Genomic DNA, 20,741 nt, shown 5'->3' with positions numbered 1-20,741 from the left:
TGCTCACTACATAGAAATTCCTATTATATGCCCGTCGCGCTTATGAGAGGAGTATTCTTCCTTCAATTCATGTTAGCAATCTAAATCGTAAGAATATTCCCCTTTAAACAAACTCCATGCTTGTATTATTGTTTTTCAACACATTACACTTGCAACATACAGTAATATCAGTAAGGACTTGTACAGAACTTTTATAACAAACCTGGTGTGTACTGCTAAGCCATAAGGCGAATTTCCTCTGCTGCTTCGTAGATATTTGCAATTCCGTTTTTGAAGATATGTAAACTGAGTCAGCCATAACAAATTGTCCTCACTATGTGCTTCATAATACGCCCTGCGGAAACGAAAACTGTCGATTTGTTTGTCGTTGCCAGCATTGCTTTTGAGAAAGGAATTTTGTGTGCCTGTTAGGTACAGGGGGGGCAAAGTAATGTAGTGCGATAGTGGGCTTGAGGTTGTCGTCTACAGCATCTGTCATATAGGCAGGACGGGTTTAAAGCTCAATCAAGACAAGTGGCCGCTTGTGGCGCCAAGCTGAGAGTTGTCCCACGAGTATGCAAATGCGGAATTCATATACGGGGTATACAATACACTGGTATGAAGAACTTATGGACGAAAGTAACTTTCGCATGATATGTCGCTGCAAAGTAACACAGCTCGATGAAACTTGGGCCACACATAGAAAGAACGGCTACGGTATAGTCCAGAAGGCAAGTGAAAGAAGTAGGCAGTGAGACAAACGGAAATGACACTTTTATTGAAAGGCAATAAATTACACGGAAATCACGGCGATTGATGGCGGTCCCGTGCACATAATAAATAATGGGATATGGTTCATCGAGTAAAACAGAAGTGATTTCTGGCGTTCCCCAAGGTAGTGTTATAGGCCCTTTGCTGTTCCTTATCTACGTAAACGATTTGGGAGACAATCTGAGCAGCCGTCTTAGGTTGTTTGCAGATGACGGTGTCGTTTATCGACTAATAAAGTCATCAGAAGATCAAAACAAATTGCAAAACGATTTAGAAAAAATATCTGAATGGTGCGAAAATTGGCAGTTGACCCTAAATAACGAAAAGTGTGAGGTCATCCACATGAGTGCTAAAAGGAATTCGTTAAAATTCGGTCACACGATAACAGAATGATGACATAATATCTGTTACGTTAGTGTCACCTTTATTTTAGTATACAAGCGTTGTCATAAATTGCTTTTTAATTTCTTTTAATTTTACTGGGAGTACCAGAAGATCTCTGTTCATTGAAAGAGACACTCTTCGCAAATAATTGCGTTATGTTCTTTGCTAATGTTTGTGCAGCATTTACTGCATATTTGACCATTTTGTCTGTCTTGTCGATGTGGGCACATGAAACATCATCTTTTTGGTTTTTGGTGATCTTCCAGTTTCCACAATATTAGGCCGTTAGCGAGTAACTCCACAACGTGCCATGGCTTGTAGAACATTCGTCTGAAGGCGTCGGTTGTTGACTCTGGACTCCATATGATAATATATTATTTCATGCCCTAATTTCTTGAGTAAAATTCTTCTTTTGTCGGATCTTCTTTCCTGGTAATTGGGGTGTTCCTGTGAAATTTGACACAGGGCATTTATGGCTGCTACATCCATAATGTTTGTCCATATGATGAATGGCTGTCTCCTTGACTGTCTTCTTGTATGTGTATCTACGTGCCGTCTGGTCAAGAGGACCAACTCCTTATTTAATTTTGTTAGAGAATAAAATGAACACTGGTTTCTTTTTATGTCCTCCATCTCCTGTGGCAGTGTGGTACAAAGAACTTAACAGTATGACACTTTTATTCTTTTTGGGCACATAAATTGTCTTTGAAACCAACTGATGATACAACTTCCCTCGACTTGGAAGCTTTCATTTGTGGTGAAATTTCCTGTCTGTCTGAGTCAAAGTTCTCACTGCTGTTGTCTTGTCCTGCAGTAGTTCTTCAAATAAAGGAACAGCTGTGAAAAAATTATCCATGGTAATATTTGCTGAGGTGTCTCTCAGTGTCTTCATTATTGTTTTTACTGTTGTGGAAGAAACACTGATTTGTTTTGACTTTGCAGTATAGATAAAACCATCACTAGCATATGAAGTCAAAAATCACGTAGCCAAAGTATTTTGATTCCATATTTGCCTGGTTTGCTGGGAATGTACTGAATAAACTTGGTACGGTCTCTGCAGGGACATGTTGTTCATCGATAGTTAGTTTCATTGGGATGCATCCTTTGTCGACAGTTTTATATGAAAAGTTCCCAAAAATAGCAAACTGGAGTCATGTTGTCACTCTTTCCCTTGGCCTAACTGGTCCGTTTCTCATCAAAACTCAAGACTGTTCGTATATCTTCAAATCTGCTAACTGAAAATGTGGCGAGGTAAGTAGAATTGGCAAAGTTATCGTGAATGAGCTCTTTGATTGGCACATCCCAGTTTCTACCTGCACCAGCAATAATCAGGAGCCCAAAAAAGCATTCATTTCCTCAGGCGTAACATTTTGTCATTTTTTTTTATACTAGCGATGCGCCCACCTTCAAAATCAGTACAGTGCACAGTCTCATTTAGCGTTCTTTGTGAGACAAAGCAGTCCCGTGCGTTCCTAGGAGTGAAAATTACAGTACCTCTTACTGGAACAGGTGAAATTTTCATGATGCATACTCGAATTCTCATGGTTGGAGGCGCTGTTTTGCTCCACTTAGTTCCATCATGTGCGATAAAGAAATCAGCATTTCTGTAGTTTTTTTATTTGATTTTTCACTACTTTCTTACTAGGAGCGCTAGAAGACACATTTATTCTCCTGGAGACAGTCACTGGACTACTGTCATCTTCTTTATCAAAGAGAGCTTCATCTTCAAGCCATTCAAAAATCGTTGATTCAAAATTTTTATCACTTGCTATGACTTCAGACGATGAGCTTTTACTTCTAACAGATAGTATGGAATTCAAGCTGTAAATAAATAATGAACGTAGCCTACCTTGCAAAATTATTTTGTTTATGAAGCTGAACCTATGCTCAACGAAACAACTTTAGCGTAACGATAAACACTTACTATCAAAAGAATACTCGACTGCAGCGTCCACAGTACTTCTGAATATTCAATAATGACTGTAACAGTGGCGAAGTGTTAACTGTTATAAGTAATCTTGCCAACATAGCTTGCCATTGAGACAAAAGAAAAGTAAACCATTAGAAAGATGGCATGTTTACTAAGGGGTCTGAAAGACCCCTGTAATGCATTGGACGAGTAGGATTACAAAATTAATGAAGAAAATTAATTAATTTTATTTGCACCAAATAACGTTTTGTCTAAAGAAAGTCAACTGAATTTTCAAGGATCACACGGAACGTAAGACGAAGCAATAAACATTAAATACAGGTTATTGCGGTCTAAGGCGCTGCAGTCATGTACTGTGCGGCTGGTCCCGGCGGAGGTTCGAGTCCTCCCTCGGGCATGGGTGTGTGTGTTTGTCCTTAGGATAATTTAGGTTAAGTAGTGAAGCTTAGGGACTGATGACCTTAGCAGTTAAGTCCCATAAGATTTCACACACAGGTTACTGATAGAACGAAAGGGTTACCTGGTCCAGAAGACCCCAGTCCCGAGGGCTTAAGGAAAAAAAAAAAAAAAAGTTGTGTGATTTTATGTACCCGTTCGATAGAGAAGTTCCAAAATAGATGTAGTACAATATTCAGTTTAATTACAATTCTTGCCATTAAGACAAAAATAATTTAGTCAAATCTGACAACTGTAAACAGACAGCCAGTGGAGAAGACAATGACAAATATAGACAGACCTGAGATACTGTCGCGCTTTACATTACTTTTGCATGTATTTAGATTCATACTGGACTTTTAACAATTTCCCTTGTTTTTTTTTCAATAATTTGTATCGTGTTTTAGGTAGGCATACAACATATTTGCTCTGCACAATTGATGTCCAGTTTAACCATATGCGTTTCTCAACAATCGATCTATATTATTATAATATTGTTAATGACACACAATACATCAGAAAAACAATGTTTTCTATCTCGCACCTGCCGGGGTCCTACAGTTCTGTGCAACTCTGTGTCTAACAATTTATTATTTCCTTGTTGAATCAGTTACATCTCAAGTCCTGTTAACGGGACCAGGAAATGACGTATGGAAATAGCTACAATCTGCTCTTGATGCTGACTGAAAGGCCTGAATCTTTTAAACAATTTCGTTGAGATGCTTGGAGCTCGCGAAGTGGAAGAGTCGGTCGACAGGCCTTCTGGGTGTAGGAACCACGGTTGTCTGCAAAGAAGGTGCTGTTTGAATAGCAGCGGTGATTTCGAAGTTTGGACAAGGACGATATACTGTGATTCACAAAATATTCTTCCAGTACGGAAAATTTATAAAAATGTGTAGGTGCGTTTCCTGGTCACGGCTGTTGAATGATGAACTCTTTCCGTTTCGGAAAACTTGGGCAAGCGTATAGCTTAGTGAGCGCCGTGTGGTTAGCACGAAGAGGCCTGTATCAGCTCGTGGAGTCATTAACTAGCTGGGGATGCTATTTAATGGGAGAGACGGACTTAGCGAGATCAAATTGAGTCCAATAAACTGAATTAGTTTCCGTGGAATTGAAGTTTTTTTACTCGTTTTTCGTAGCTCATATTCATTGCAACAGCCATGTAATCTGTATCGTACGTCAGGATCATCTGCATTCCGGTCGTGACTTCACTGGATATCTCGGAAGCTTAATGAATTTCTTAGGGAAAGGATCTTAATTAATTTATTAAGGTGCCACCATGAGTCAGTGATATCAAAATATCTGGGTTTTTGGTGATAAACGGGGATTGCAAAGTCACCCGATCTTTCACGAACGTGTGCGAAGTTGTGTGGAGCATAAATTTCAAATCTTGAAGGACTATCGATTTTTGAGTCGAACGGGAATTGTTGCTAAGACCTTGTATCTCTCACATTTTCGCGTCATTCGACCGAAATAGTCAGAATGAACAACTCAAAGTGGTTAGACCCGTAACGTAATCAGTTAGTGTAAGGGCTCTAAGCATTACATACTGTATGTTACTGGATAATGGCAGAATATTATTTTTTTATCTCATTTTGTGTGATGTAATTATGAGCACTTTGAATGTTGCGCGGACACACGACGCCGCATAAACACAATGTACAGTATATGTAATTTTAATGATAGTTTATGTGCAATCCAATCAAGGCCTTTATTCTTGATGTGCTTATATAGCCATACTGTGGAGCAGACGCCGAGCGGCAGTAATAAGAGACTGGTTTATGTAGTGACTTTGTAGGATCGCGACTCAAAATGAAATTGTACATATCTACCGAAACACCATAGAAATTGCACCCGACTACTGTTGGAAGAAACTCCCGAAATCTATACGGCATATTTTACGTTTTTGTCTGTAACTTTCAAAATAATACATAAGAAATGCTACTCTTCTTACGGATTTATGTCCATAGTTCAGGTATTTACTTTTCCAGAATTACAGCAACGACTTGGAATTTTTCAAAAATAGGACGTATTTTTTTCTATGATATAGCTGATGTATTTAAACCAACTGTATACAGATCAGTTCAAACATAAGTTCTGTCAGTTTTACTTAGGGAGCTAGAACAATTAGGAGTGAGTGCAGGTTGCTGTACATAATGGCTGTGTTCAGCTGGATGTCGTGGTGACTGAATTTTCATTTAAATGAGGTATTCAAATGAGGGCCCATTTTCCTGAAAGCACTTCCATACTGGGGAAGGCTAAGACATTTATCGATCGGAACTGATCTAGACCTTGAGCCACGCTACAGATCAATCTGTCACAACAACCAAGATTTCAGAAGGGGGGGGGGGCGGCGGCGGCTATATCACACTCTGGCCAAACATATGGTATCTTCTATCCGTTTTATAGTCAATCAGTAAGCGACATCAAAAGCTAACTCCAAGACACAATCTACAAGTAGCTTATTGATCCTCCAGCGTCACATTTCTCGACAGTTTACCACAACAAACCGTAATAAAGGACAAAAATGTTCAAATGTGTGTGAAATCTTATGGGACTTAACTGCTAAGGTCATCACTCCCTAAGCTTACACACTACTTAACCTAAATTATCCTAAACACACGCACCAATGCCCGAGGAAGGACTCGAACTTCCGCCGGGACCAGCCGCACAGTCCATGACTGCAGCGCCTTAGACCGCTCTGTAATAAAGGACACATTTTACGGAGATATTTAATGCAGTGTATGTTAACTTCGCTGTGTGCTTTATATTTTTGGTATTTTTATTCCTAAACCTCAGATGTTTAGTGTTTTGTGCGCCCAAACCGCGGCGTTTGAGTTCACGTGACGAAGCAGTGGTGTTTCCTTGACGTCACGGATGTTGTCCTATGATTGGCTGACCGCCGTGATAATTTGCACATCGTATTTGTCGTATTTATAATTGTGTATTACAGAAATATGCACTTTAAGTGACGAAGCGCACACAACTATTTAGCTGGATTGTACATTGCTCGGTTAAAATTGAGTGTATAACTGTTGCTTGGGTTTACACTGGTGGGCCTGGGCGCCTCAAGTTCCTTCACATTCATCCTAACGGCATGTCCCAAACTTTTTCTGATATACTGCACACTGAATTTATATTGTACTACTTTCGAACTCGTCGTATGCTGCTGTTACTCACAAGAAAGTAAAACTCTCTAAACTCATGTATAATACACTCACAAAAAGAAACTTGCTAATAACGCACTTTGTCCGCAGCTCGTGGTCGTGCGGTAGCGTTCTCGCTTCCCACGCCCGGGTTCCCGGGTTCGATTCCCGGCGGGGTCAGGGATTTTCTCTGCCTCGTGATGACTGGGTGTTGTGCGATGTCCTTAGGTTAGTTAGGTTTAAGTAGTTCTAAGTTCTAGGGGACTGATGACCATAGCTGTCAAGTCCCATAGTGCTCAGAGCCATTTGAGCCAATAACGCACTTTATCCGCAGTCAGCAAGCAAGGAAACTCACGCGCGCTTTTTCCTCTAATCATTCGTGAAACTCTCGCTATATATGCGAGGGTAATCCCAAAAGTAAGGTCTCCTATTTTTTTTTTGTTATAAGTACAGAGTTCTGTTTGTGTGGCAGTTGATCATACTGTTACGAAGAGTGCTTCACGCGCTGTGTGTAAACATACGCACGTTGCGCTGAGGCGGTCAGTCTTGGTTTGGTAGCCGTTGAGATGGAGCCCCCGTTGGATGTTACCGCCAAGTGCGAATTGCGCGCAGTTATTCGGTTTTTGAACACAAAGGGCACTGCGCCGATTGAACTCCATCGCCAATTGACGGAAGTGTATGGTGAGTCGTGCATGGATGTCAAAAATGTTCGCAAGTGGTGTAGAGAGTTTGCAGCTGGTCGGACCGAAATTCACGACGAACAGAGGAGCGGGAGACCGTCAATTTCTGAGGAGACAGTGTTGAAGGTTGAGCAAAGCGTGCGTGAAGATCAGCGGATCACCTGGATGATCACTGCATGTTGGTTCCTGAAGTTTCCCGAAGCACCGCTCTCAGAATTTTAACGGAAACACTGAACTACCGGAAGGTGTACGCAAGATGGGTGCCACGTATGCTGACTGAGGACCACATGCGGCAACGAGTTGATGCTTCCCGCGCATTTCTTAACTTGTGCATATCACTTTACACCTGAGACCAAGCAACAATCACGCCAGTGGCGGTATCCTTCTTCGCCAAAGCCGCGTAAATTCAAACAAACGCAGTCTGCCGGTAAAGTCATGACAACCGTTTTTTGGGGTCGGAAAGGGGTATTGTTGGCAGACTTCATGCCCACTGGGACCACAATTAACGCTGACCGGTACTGTGAGACTCTGAAAAAAATCAAACGGGCAATTCAGTACTGGAGAAGAGGAATGCTGAGCAAGGGCGTACACAATCTCCATTGACAACGCTCGCCCACACATCGCTGGGCAAATCGTTGCTCTCCTGCAACAGTTCCAGTGGAACATAATCACCCACCCACTCCATAGTCCTGACTTGGCGCCCAGTGACTATCATCTGTTCCCTAGGTTAAAAGAACGTTTGGTCGGAAAGCAATTCAGCTCCGACGACGAACAGCATGGCGGCGAGCTGGTATCACATGGGCATGCAAAAACTACCTCAGCGTCTACAAAAATGAATCGACAGAAGTGGTGATTATGTCAAAAAATAGCTAAATGTTCAAGCTGTAAACTGATGTAAACCATTGTAGAAATAAATAAATAAATAAATATGAGAGAGAGAAACAAAGAGAGGGGTGGAGAGAGGGAGTGAGAGTTGGTGATATGGTACTGTACTCTATTGCATTCTGGCGAGACATCTGCAAACTTATTCCAACGGTGGTTAGAATTAGAATAGCCAAAAAAGCTGTCTAAAACACTATCAAAATAATAATACTAAACGTCGATTAATGACGCATGAAAGCATAATACAGAGACAAAGATTCGTTAGCAAAATTTCAGCGGCTCTGTTCATTATCGTTTGAGGTAAGCAGTGGAACTTGAAAATTGTGCGCAGATTGGTAGGATAGCTTTACGCCGAAACACCATAGCCTCCGACACGCCCCCATACCTATGCTACATAGAGCTAAGCGGCATTTCAAGGCGCAGCATGCTGTGGCATTATGACTAGCTGCTACCTGTTCGAAAAACATCACTTGATATCACATATCAGCAGTTCCAAAAACGTTAACCGATGTTCTTTACATCCGTATGGGAATATGCGAAATGCATTCTGATTACTTACAATCCTTAATACGTTACAGAGATATTTATTTTATTATAGATTTTGCGGTGGCTTCGCCCCAGAGCCTCTAATTACAAGCCGCGCCTGCTCACGGTACAAGCCTAGGCTGCTATATTGTCGTGTAGGCATTCGCTGAGCGTCAACAACATGTCATAGTACTCGGTGGATTTGTTTGTCTTGTTTATTCCCGTCAGTGCCCATGGCTGACCGAACATCGTCTGTTCGTGTATTCCGACCTGCCTTGTATACGGAACTGTAAAGATACGTTGCACAGTCTAACGTAACTGAACGTTACTTCAAACAGTCTGTAGAGGAAGCTTGCCGCTCCGTGATGTCACTAAATTTACATCTCGCCACCGGGTCATTAAGATGGCACATCAAGCTGCGCATTCAGGAAAATGGACACTTCTTTGGACATCTTCCATAAAATGAACATTCCGACACAAGAGCACCATCCGAACACAGCCAAATATGTACAGCATGTAGCACCCATCTCAAAAACTCCGAACGTTTCTAGAGGCCCAAATTAAATTTATATAAATGTTTTGAATTCATTTGTACACAATACAACAGCTACCTGATAGAACAACATAATATTCTGTTTAAAAAACTGTAACTTATTGCAGTAACTCCCTGGAAGATAACTAAACAAACTATGTTCGAACATCCACAGAAAGTTCTTACGTCTATCCATCTAAATAAACATACTTTTTCCGTACTATTGGGTAACTTAAGGACGCAAAAACCTTATCTGAAATATACTTTATGTAATGACTTTACATTTCCTTTAATAGAAGCAGGTCCCTTAATCACTCAAAGATGGTGTTGCCTTATTTTATAAAATTACCTGAGACACATTTGTCTCAGAGCTGCAGTAACAGTATACTTGCATATTTACTAGACACCGCATTGAAGCATACCTTGCTATATAGACACCAAATGCCGGATAGCGGATAGTGGCCTGTCTAACAGAACTTTCATCTTGTTGGTTTGTTTTGGACCAGATCTGGGTGGTGGAGACGCTGTGCGTGGCATTCCTAAACGAGTATGACGTGCCCAAGACGAAGAAGCAGTGCTGCATGCAGGGCCTGTGGGAGGCGTCGCGCTGGTACCGCGACTTCCTGCTGGGGCTCGCCATTGTCTTCCTCACCACCGAGGTGGGCAAGGTGCTTGTGGGGGAGCCCAGGCCGCACTTCCTAGACACCTGCCGGCCCACGCAGCCACCAAACTGTGACGGGTGAGTCACAACACACATTATTTTAAAATTACAACCACGGAAATGTAAATGGAAAATTTTACACCACAGACACCTTGATCAAACATTTCCAAACTCCAGGATTGCTGTTCCTGTGGGATATGTTGTTTAAAATTTCATTCTTATGCAAGCCTCATTTCAGTACAGGAAAAAGTCATTCCTACATATGAAGAATGATAAGTATACGGTAACTAACCAAAACAAGTGCAAGTGGAGCTTATCACCATCTTTTTGACAGATCGCACCTACAGTTAGCTGTTGTACCGTGACTAGGAGGAGTGGTGACGATATGGACTCAACTTTTTTTTCTGGGGTACCAGTGACATATTACAATAGGATAATACAAGACTTTGCAATTCATTTCACACTACAAATGCCAGAAGGCATATATGGACCCTGAAATGCTGTACCTGGTCATCTGCATCACCCATGAAACCCATGTGGGATGCAATAGGAGAATGTATACTTTCAAACCCACCTCCAGCCATCAGTCTTCATGAACTGACACATCGTGTGTGTTAGCCATGGCAAGAAATTCCTTAAGATGGCATTTGGAGGCTGTTAGCTTCTGTGTCACAATGAGCACTAAAGTCTATTCTTGCCAGAGAAGAAAGACGTAATGCTGATGTTGACAATGGGCATCAGTTAAGAGTGGAATGAAACTTTGATCATTTAGTACCTATCATGTGATGAACATCTCCACAAAGGTGAGCATGGTGCTTCATGATAAATGCTTCCCATTTCTGTCAGTGTAGTAACCAGCAAAATTGGTGCAAAGCATTTCAGCAGAACTGTCGTCTTGAAGTATCCCAGCCATGTAGGCTTTTGCTGCAGTACTGAATATTGTCAATTAATTGTGATTTTAACTGTAAAATGTTTGGTCACACACAACTTATGAGGCACAAAAAATCTACACACCCATATTTTACCATCCTAACAATTATGCAAAAACAATATTTTTCAGTTTAAATTGTTTTATTGTTTTTAAAAATATCCAACATATCTTTTATATACTTTTGCATGCATTTGAATCAATTCTGGAAAAAATTTTCCACCCTGATGTTGACATCTTAAAAACACTGTTTTAGAGAGATTCAGCTGCTACTTGGGATGATCAGAAGCACAGTCCATGCATTTCGTTTGACATAAGGGAACAAAAAGAAGTCTGTAGATGATGATTCAGATGAATGTGGTAAATGAGACATTAATTTGATGTTTCTCTCTATCTAGTGATTAGTTGTTTCACATGCAGTGTGACAGATGCCATTGGTATGGTGGGAAAATCATGTGAAACTTTTGGTTGTTTTTCCTGATGTCATGGATAACTTGAGGGTATATAAATTACTGCTGTGACATTCATCATTAACTAATCTTTGATCCTCTAAACCAATGTCATTATGTATTCATTGTAAGCAATGAAATAAGCAATGACATCTTTCTTTGAAGGACAATGTGGTGTTGTTGACCATGTTTCCTTTGGAGATTTTGTCTGAAGGGACACCTTTATCTGGTATCCATCTGCTTGACACTCAAGGATATGACAGTTTCTCTCATTTGAAACAAGAGTTTCAAGTGTTTTGAAATGAAGGATTCTTGGGAAGATAATTTCAGACAGCAAATATTGCAGACAGCTTTACATTCACTGTTGGCAGGATGTTAGTGCATTTTTCAAAATTAAAGAGGAATGTTTAGAAATCATTAATGTTAATTCTGCCCCTGCTGGCATATTATTGTTTCAGTTGCAATTTTAAAATACTGTAAGTAGGTATAAAGAATGATAAAAGATCAGAATACAGTATAATGTTACATAATCTCTTAAAAACATTATTAAAAAGAGAATATTTATTGGATCAGACATTGTAACAGAAATATATGTTTATTAATTAGTAAATTGTTCTTGTGGGAGTGCTTTGGTGGTGCTGATGTGTAAAATCTAGGACATATCCTTTTTTCTTGGATCTTATGTTGTTTAGTTTTATTTGTTTATTCTATGTTATTAGCAGATGTATAAATATTCAACAATAATGTAAGAGTGTTTTTCTAAAACTATTTTCTACTACCTTTCAAGCTTTATTTCCTATAGGTGATCTCATTCTTCATCCCACTATTTTGAGACATGTGGAAAAAAGATAAATTTTTCATATTCATTTTGCATTCTTGTATGATGTATTATGGTAATAGTTTTTTCAGATTATTTCTGTGTATATTACGTTTTAGGAGGAAAGTGAAAAATAGATCATACTCCAATAAAATGTGCTTGAACCACTGCCATGAACTAAAGTAGTGTTGAAACATGTAAGGATCCAAACATCGCAGCCACTCACACGATGGTGTGCTGGAAAGTAATGCTTCCAATGTTTTTTAATGTGAAAACCCTTAAAGCTTTTCAAATAAAAAAAATTCTGAAATTTGAGATCTTTATTCTTCAGATCCACATATTTGCAGCCATCTGCAGCTAGATGGCTACAAATTGTAGTCTGTAACATGGCAGTGTGGAATGAATTACAGTGGTTTATGAGAAACAGCAGGAGTTCAGAATTTGAAGAATTCATACACACATGGAGCACCTTCTCTCTCAGTATGACAATTCCAGACCACACATGAGCACTGCGGCATTTGCAACAATCAGATGTGTCGGATTCACTGACATTGATCATCCTCCATACCGTCCCAAGTTGGTCCCATTCAATTTTCATCTGTTTCCGAAAGTTAAAGAAAACCCTAGGGAAATCAAACATTCAACAAACTGGTCTCTTGTTGAGAGAAATGTTTGTCACCTTGGTGACTATGTTGAGAAATAAATATGTAGACATGAAGAATAAAGATGTTGAATGTTAATGAAGTTTGTTTTGTTTAAAAAGGTTTAAGGTTTTTCACATTAAAAAATTGGAGGCATTACTTTTCAGTGCACCTTCATACACTGATGTAAACATTTATCATTGCTGAAAAAACCTGAGAAATGAACAGTAGATTCCTATTAAAACACAACAGCATTATTCATCCCCAGTTCAGTTTTTCCTTGTTTTACTTTTCTTTACTAGTTTTATTGTATTTTTTCATGTCTAAGTAAATCTGTAACTGAGTCATTTATTGTTGCAGTTAGGTGCTGCATCATTCTTAAAATGAGTGAGAGCTCTTAAATGTGTGCAACACTTGTCTTTTCGTTTCAGATATGTGAATAATTTCACATGTACCAATAAGGATGTTGGGAACTGGTATGTACGAGACTCAACAAAATCCTTCCCCTCAGGTCATGCTTCATTATCAGTGTTTGCATCAGTTTTTACAATGGTGAGTTGTTACAATAAATGTCATTAAAATACTTTGCTGAAATTAATAATTGCACCTGGGACATTCAGATGGCTGTACAAGGCAAAACAGATATTCTGTGAACTAGAAACAATGAATCAATATTGAGTTTCTTTTTCGTGATAGCCACTTTAGAAATGTGTCATACTGGAGTAAAATATGACATTGTTCCAAGTTTATGTTAACCAAATCTTTCAGGTGGGTTGTAGGAAATCTGTATGCTCACTCTAACGCTAAAGGGGCTGTCTTCATTATTCTGGTGTGGTAGAATTTTCATGTAGTTTTAACTATACTGCCTAACTAATGTGGCAAAAAGGTGAAAAGAACTAAGAGTGTAGATGCAACGTGGTGGTGGTGAAGAACTTTGGTATCTGTAATTCTCCACTTTCCTTATCTAGCAGCATAATCTTCTCTCTTGTTGTAAATTTTCATACATATAATTTACATGATGCTACTGTAGTTGGATCATTAAGACAGACACCCCATGCCCCCACCCCCTTTCAGCTAGCCAATAACTTTTAGCTGAAGGATCAATGTGGGATCAATTACTAAAACTTCCAAAATCAGTTTTTCATCTACATCTTCTCACGCTATTATGATAATGCATCTGGAATAACATTTCATGTGGTATTGATACTTAGGTGTTCATCAGAACATTGTCAAATGGTTCAAATGGCTCTGAGCACTATGGGACTCAACTGCTGCGGTCATTAGTCCCCTAGAACTTAGAACTAGTTAAACCTAACTAACCTAAGGACATCACAAACATCCATGCCCGAGGCAGGATTCGAACCTGCGACCGTAGCGGTCTTGCGGTTCCAGACTGCAGCGCCTTTAACCGCACGGCCACTTCGGCCGGCAGAACATTGTCACATTCACTTAAACACATTGACAGACTGATAGGTCTTTCATTGACACTTCTGCCCAGTTTGAGTGTAAAACGTCTAGTTAAGGAGTATAGCTATGTAGATACTGATTATGCAAACCACATGTTGTTTATTTCTCACATGAAATCTTTAAAGCTGTGGATCAAGGCGATTGGATGGATGCAGTATTTTTGACTTCCAAATATTTCTTGGTATATTGGATGAGGAACGTTATCTTGGATGGACGATCATTGGCAGAAGTAGAAGTAATTTCAGGTGTCTGCCAGGGAAGTATGTTGGGAGACTTGCTGTTGGTCTTGTTTATTAATGAGCTTGCAGCTGATATTAATGGTAACCTCAGATATTTTGCAGATGATTCATTTATGTATAATCAAGGACTGTGTAAAAAAAGTTGCAGACGTATTCAGTCAGATCCTTGAAAGTGTTAAAATATTGCAAAGACCAGCCACTTGATTCACAAGTATGTCACAAAATAGAGAATAGTAGTATCCTATAACTAAAATGCCAGTGATTCACAACTGGAATCAGCCAACTCATATAAATACCTTAGTGTAACAGTTTCTAGGAATATTAAATGGAATGTAATATAGGCTCAGTTTAGGTAAGACAAGTGGCAGATACTGGGAAAATGTAGTTAGTCTACAAAGGTGATTTCTTAAGAAACAATCATGGAACCCAGCCCAGGATACTACTAAAATCTGCAAGATGCATACTAAAATGGACTAAAGCAAAGAATGGTGCCACTAATGGTCACAAGTTTGTTTGATTCAAGCATCACAGAAATGTTGGAAGCCTGAATTAGTTATCCCCCAAAAGCCTACTTACAAAGCTGCAAGAGCCAGTATTAAGTGGAGAACCTAGAGATATTCTTCATGCTCCTATTCATGACTCCTGTATTGCCTATGGAGACAAAACTATACTAGGTATGGCATGCACAGAGTTATTTAAGCAGCTATTCTTCCTGTTCTCCAAATGGAATTGGAGCAGGAACAAAACTTAATAATGATACCATGCTTCACAGTGATTTGCAGAGTATGCATGTATATGTAGACAAAATAATATTAGAGAAGGAAAGTTGCCACTCACCACATAGCGGAGATGCTGAGTCGTGATAGATGCAACAAAAAGAGTCACACAATTGTAGCTTTTGGCCTTTAAGGACTTTGTCAGCAATTCTCTCTCTCTCTCTCTCTCTCTCTCTCTCTCTCTCTCTCTCTCACACACACACACACACACACACACACACACACACACACACACACACAACCAAAATGCAACTTCCACACACATCTGCAGTCTCAGACAACAGAAACCACCACACTGTGGGCAGCAGCACCTGTGCATGTGGGGGTGACAACTGGGTGGGGGTAAGGAGGAGGCAGGGGTGGGAAGAGGGAGGGATAGTATGGTGGGGGTGATGGACAGTGAAGTGCTGCAGTTTAAACGGAGGGCAGGAGAGAAGGTGGGGATGGGGAGGGGTAAGTAGCAGAAAGGAGAGAAATTAAAAGAAATTAAAAGAATGGGTGTGGTGGTGAAATGACAGCTGTGTGATGCTGGAATGGGAACAGGGAGACGGCTGGATGGATGAGGACAATGACTAATGAAGGTTCAGACCAGGAGGGTTATGGGAACATAGGATGTCTTGCAGGGAAAATTCCCACCTGCGCAATTCAGAAAAGCTGGTGTTGGTAGGAAGGATCCACATGGCACAGGCTGTGAAGCAGTCATTAAAATGAAGGATATCATGTTCGGCAGCATGTTCAGCAACAGGGTGGTCCACTTGTTTCTTGGCCACAGTTTGTCGATAGCCATTCATGTGGACAGGCAGCTTGTTGGTTGTCATGCCTACATAGAATGCAGCGCAGTGGTTGCAGCTGAGCTTATAGACCATATGACTGGTTTCACAGGTAGCCCTGCCTTTGATGGGATAGGTGATGTCAGTGACTGGACTGGAGTAGGTGGTGGTGGGAGGATGTATGGGACCGGTCTAGGATCTAGATGGGAGGACATTTCTCATTTCAGGGCATGACGAGAGGTAATTGAAACTCTAGCGGAGAATGTAGTTCAATTGCTCCATTCCTGGAATGTACTGAGTTATGAGGGGAATGCTCTTCTGTGGCCAGACTGTGGGACTTTGGAAGGCAGTGGGAGACTGGAAAGAAGGCACAAAAACAAATCTCCCATGCTGACAAAGGCCTTAATGGCCAAAAGCTATAATTGTGTGAATCTTTTTGTTGTGCCTATCGTGACTCACCATCTCTGCTATATGGTGAGTAGCAACTTTCTTTCTCTAATATTGTTACATTCCATCCTGGATTTCCCATTGTTTGATACATGTAGAAGAAGTTATAGATCGTAGACTATATCACTATTAGTTATGTGTAAAACTGATCAGAATGCAACGTAATACTTATGGACATTCTTCATGACGGCCAACAGTGGTTCGTGCAGTGCCGTGTGCCAGGAGATATCACGTACCTGCTGGTGCCCTGGCTGCAGTGTCTGTGTCTCACATGGGCTCTCCTGTGCTCCCTCACCCGTATAACAGACCACAGGCACCACTGGTGGGATGTGCTGGGTGGTTTTGTGTTGGGTTTTGGCCTAGCAGTATTTACTGTAAGTACTTATTGTGCATCGTTTGTCACTGAAAGTTTTACGTAATTTGCAGTAAAGTAGTATCTAATGTAATGAACTGTTAAAATCTATTTAAAATAGTGCAGTGCTTCATAGGCACTCAGTTGCAAAACGGAGATGATCAGCATTGAAGTGTGCTCCAAGTTTTTCACCACACAAATTTTGTATGTTTAATGTCACATGTAAAATATAATTAGATTTTTATAAAAAAACATATAAGTATGAAAACAATTTCTTGAAGCACAGCTGATGAACGAGCGATCTAGATTACTCTTAAGATCATCAAGTGAATGTTAGAATGTTAGTTGCTAGATTTTACATTTCCTTCCTTCCTTCCTTTCACCTCAAGCACTGAATTGTGAAAACCTACATCTACATCTAAAGCTAAAATTATACTCTGTAGGCCACTGTACAGAGTATGACAGGGAAATTTGTACCGATATATGTGATTTTTTGTCCTATGCTAGTCGTGTATTGAGAATGGGGAAAACTGACGGACCTTATTTCTCTGTCAAAACCTTTATGTCTCTTATCTTCTTCTCAGCATCCCTATGCAATGATGGGGATAGCTGAATATTTGCATAGTCTTCCTCGAATACTGGTTCTCTATATTTACCCAAATATGTCAGTGCAACCAGTTACAGAGTTTCTTCCATTGTTTGGAGCCCTTATTAATGGGGCATGACAAGATTTCAAACAAATCCAGGAATGGGTTTCTAGGATCATTACACACTGGTTTGACACATAAAAGTGTAACAGAAATATTTGATGATGTAGTTGATGATAAAGTAGTTGATGGTAATGTAGTTGATGATAAAGTAGTTGATGGTAATGTAGTTGATGATAAAGTAGTTGATGGTAATGCAGTTGATGATAATGTAGTTGACGATAATGTAGTTGACGATAATGTAGTTGACGATAATGTAGTTGATGATAATGTAGTTGATGATAATGTAGTTGATGTGAATCCCTGTTAGGAAAATTTACAGAATCTGTATCTGAAGAAGACAATGAACAGTATGCTGCCACTATTGTATATCTTGTGTAGGTATGATGAGAATAACATAAGAAAAAACAGAGCATGAAAAGAGGCATAAAGACATTACTTTTTCCTCCCACAATATATTGTCAGGTAGAAGAAGGTGTAATTAGATGAATGACGAACACTAATGTCACTTAAAAAAGGTTTATTCAGCATTTGCACATACAAGAGCACGGAGTGAACTGCCTCCAGCCAGAACACATATGGTATATATACGGTTACAGTACAATGATTCTTGACATTTGTGGATACTTCTAGAATGTACTCGTACCGAAAATAGAAATTAAAATTTTACAGTTCAGGTGAGTTTTGAACTCATGACCCTCCATGCAACAGTCTAGTATCATAACCACTACAGCACAGTGACTGCGCTACTGAGCTTCTTCTGCAACAATATGAATGGAACAGGAATGAAAACAGATAATACTGGTACAATTTCTCCCCCCCTCTCCCCCCACAGTGCACTGTACCATGGCTAGTGAAGTATGTACACCATCAGTACAAAATGCTTTGAGACAGGATTAATGAAAAAAGTTAAGATGATGGCTTTAATGCTTCAGGTGACTGAGGTACTCACACATCGCCCCACCCCTCCCACTCTCCCTCTCCCCACCTGCCCTCCTCTTTGAGTACAATGTACAGAACATTCATAAAACCATGTGAAGTTGCCATCAGAAAAATCATTCTTTGGAATTTTGTTCATCTTGTACATCATATTGGCATGAATGTTGGTTATGTCATCAAAGTCGTGACGCCTCACATGAATTTCTGCACCTTTTTGTTTTGTGGTAGTTTTGTGTTGATAACACAAGGTCTCAACAGACATGATGATGTTTTCTGTTTTGCATTACAATCAAGTTGCAGCAGGTGCACACATCATTTTTGTTTGGCGGTCACGTTGTATGGGACGAACTCCACACACACTTTTCTCTTCCTCAAAAGAGTCTGGAAAACATTTTCAACTCTTGATATACAGATGTTACTCTGTTACACTACAACATTGACACAATGTGGCCACAAGTCTAACACACAACACTGCCTTTTCGTAACTGGCTGGTCCAGTGCACATCTCATGCTTACAGTTTTAGTTCAAGCTGCCACCATCGTTTCTGCACTGGCATTGCTTATATGCCAGGAATAAAACATTTCTGGGAATTTCTTGGGAGGATGGTGAATGTATAGTGAGGTTTCATGAGAACAGTGCCTTCCAGCTACAGTAATCTGATTTTTCTATTTGATTCCTCTAATAGTGATTTGACAGGATTGTCCCAGTTATCACATTGTAGTATGACCCCTAAATATTTTACAAAGTGACATCATTGTGAATGACTATGTCCTTAATTCTGTGTTGTGTAGTATCGGTCTCTTGATTAAACAAATGTTTGTCTTCACAGCATCATTATCAGAAGTTGAGAGGTCAGCTGTTGTACTCACTCATTGTATTCCTACACCAAAAGTCCAAGAGTCATCAACTTCCTCACATTTATATTATAACATGTTTCATTTAAATTTTCCAAATCAAAAGATATAAAAAACCATTCACAGATATTAACAGCTTAATGAGAGTTCTATGATACTGGCAGCTATTACGAATTATATGAGTATTTACATGCAAAGTTATACAAAGTAGAGGTTGTCCTGTTAATTATGTGAAAGCCCAATCTGATATCTTTGTAAGTGTAATAGGCAAGAAGGGATCTTCATAAGTAACTTACTGCCATTAATGATAGTCTATAGATCGTTATTTACAGTTAGATATTTGTAGTAACAAATATTTTGAGTTGTTTCAAATATTTGAGAGTTTTCCTCTTGATGTGCCAGTGTAGACACAGAATTTCAATGACTACTTCCTCAAAATATAAATTTTAACCTTTTCCTTGTCTAATTTATCACTATGAAATTTTACATTATATTAAAGTAGTACATTAACTTCACAGGTAAAAACATCAGACCAGTTTTCATCAACCAAGAAGATTACCACAACCTACACAAAAGCAAGCAAACTGGACAATGTAGTACGAGAAAATGGACATATTTCAAACAATAGGCACCAGTCAGTGCGAAGACTTCTGTCATCCACATCAAGTTACTCTGCTGCTCTGACACCTGAAGAGAGGGAATTAAGAGAAGCAGCTCTTAGCTGAAGATAATTGTGGACATCTTTGCTAACAGTGTTCTTTAGGTATTTTCTTGAAGTGTACAAAGATGGCCAAATGTCGCAATACAGTGGGAATTATTTTTTGAATGACGAGTGTAAGTGTGAACATTGATATTGTAAGAGTTGAAATTTCTGAAAAGATTGGTGTGATAGTGTTGAGTGATAGTGGATATCATTTCTTGATGAACTGTATGTAATTTTACTTTCAGTGAATCCATAACTCTAACTACCAGCAGCACAATTTCTAAGGAAATGTGAGAGAATGATAGTGTTTCAGTATAAGTATAACAGGACTCCTATTTGACAGTTATGCATGTGAAGAAGCTTAAGTGGAATCTAAAAAGTGCCTCAGATTAAGGTATTAATATCTACAAGATAAAGTGTACTGTCACGTATACTATGTAGATACTGTGCCTTGTATCAGCTAATATATGCAAAATACCACATATGAGATATTGCAAAAAATATTAATGCCTAGTTTTACAGAAGAACTTGAAAGTTACTGTTAACTAAAGAGCTTTGTAAATATTTTTTTGTAAATTCTTCTGGTGGGACAGTGCTAAAAAAAGCTGTAACTCTTCAAGCATCAAGAATGTGATTTATAGTACATTCCATAACACTAATATATTTTGAGACTGACATATGTTCTTTATTGTGAATAATGTAAATCTTTCTGAATAATAAGCCTGT

The 20,741-nt window shown here is 39.4% G+C and overlaps 1 protein-coding gene across 1 annotated transcript in view; it reads left to right on the top strand.

Annotated features, from left to right (window-relative positions):
* LOC124607126 (phospholipid phosphatase 1-like) overlaps positions 1-20,468 on the top strand; it is a 773,329-nt gene extending 752,861 nt beyond the window's left edge. Inside the window, exons 4-7 of the mRNA XM_047139330.1 lie at positions 9,771-10,003; positions 13,192-13,312; positions 16,657-16,833; positions 19,831-20,468. Of these exons, the coding sequence (XP_046995286.1) occupies positions 9,771-10,003; positions 13,192-13,312; positions 16,657-16,833; positions 19,831-20,037 (738 nt within the window). The 3' untranslated portion in view covers positions 20,038-20,468. The remainder of the gene's footprint in view (positions 1-9,770; positions 10,004-13,191; positions 13,313-16,656; positions 16,834-19,830) is intronic.
* The last annotated feature ends 273 nt before the right edge of the window (positions 20,469-20,741 follow it).

The sequence above is a fragment of the Schistocerca americana genome, chromosome 3 (assembly GCF_021461395.2).
Source record: "Schistocerca americana isolate TAMUIC-IGC-003095 chromosome 3, iqSchAmer2.1, whole genome shotgun sequence".
Lineage (NCBI taxonomy): Eukaryota > Metazoa > Arthropoda > Insecta > Orthoptera > Acrididae > Schistocerca > Schistocerca americana.
Note: the sequence above shows the minus strand (reverse complement) of the source record. Positions and strands in the feature narration are given on the sequence as shown.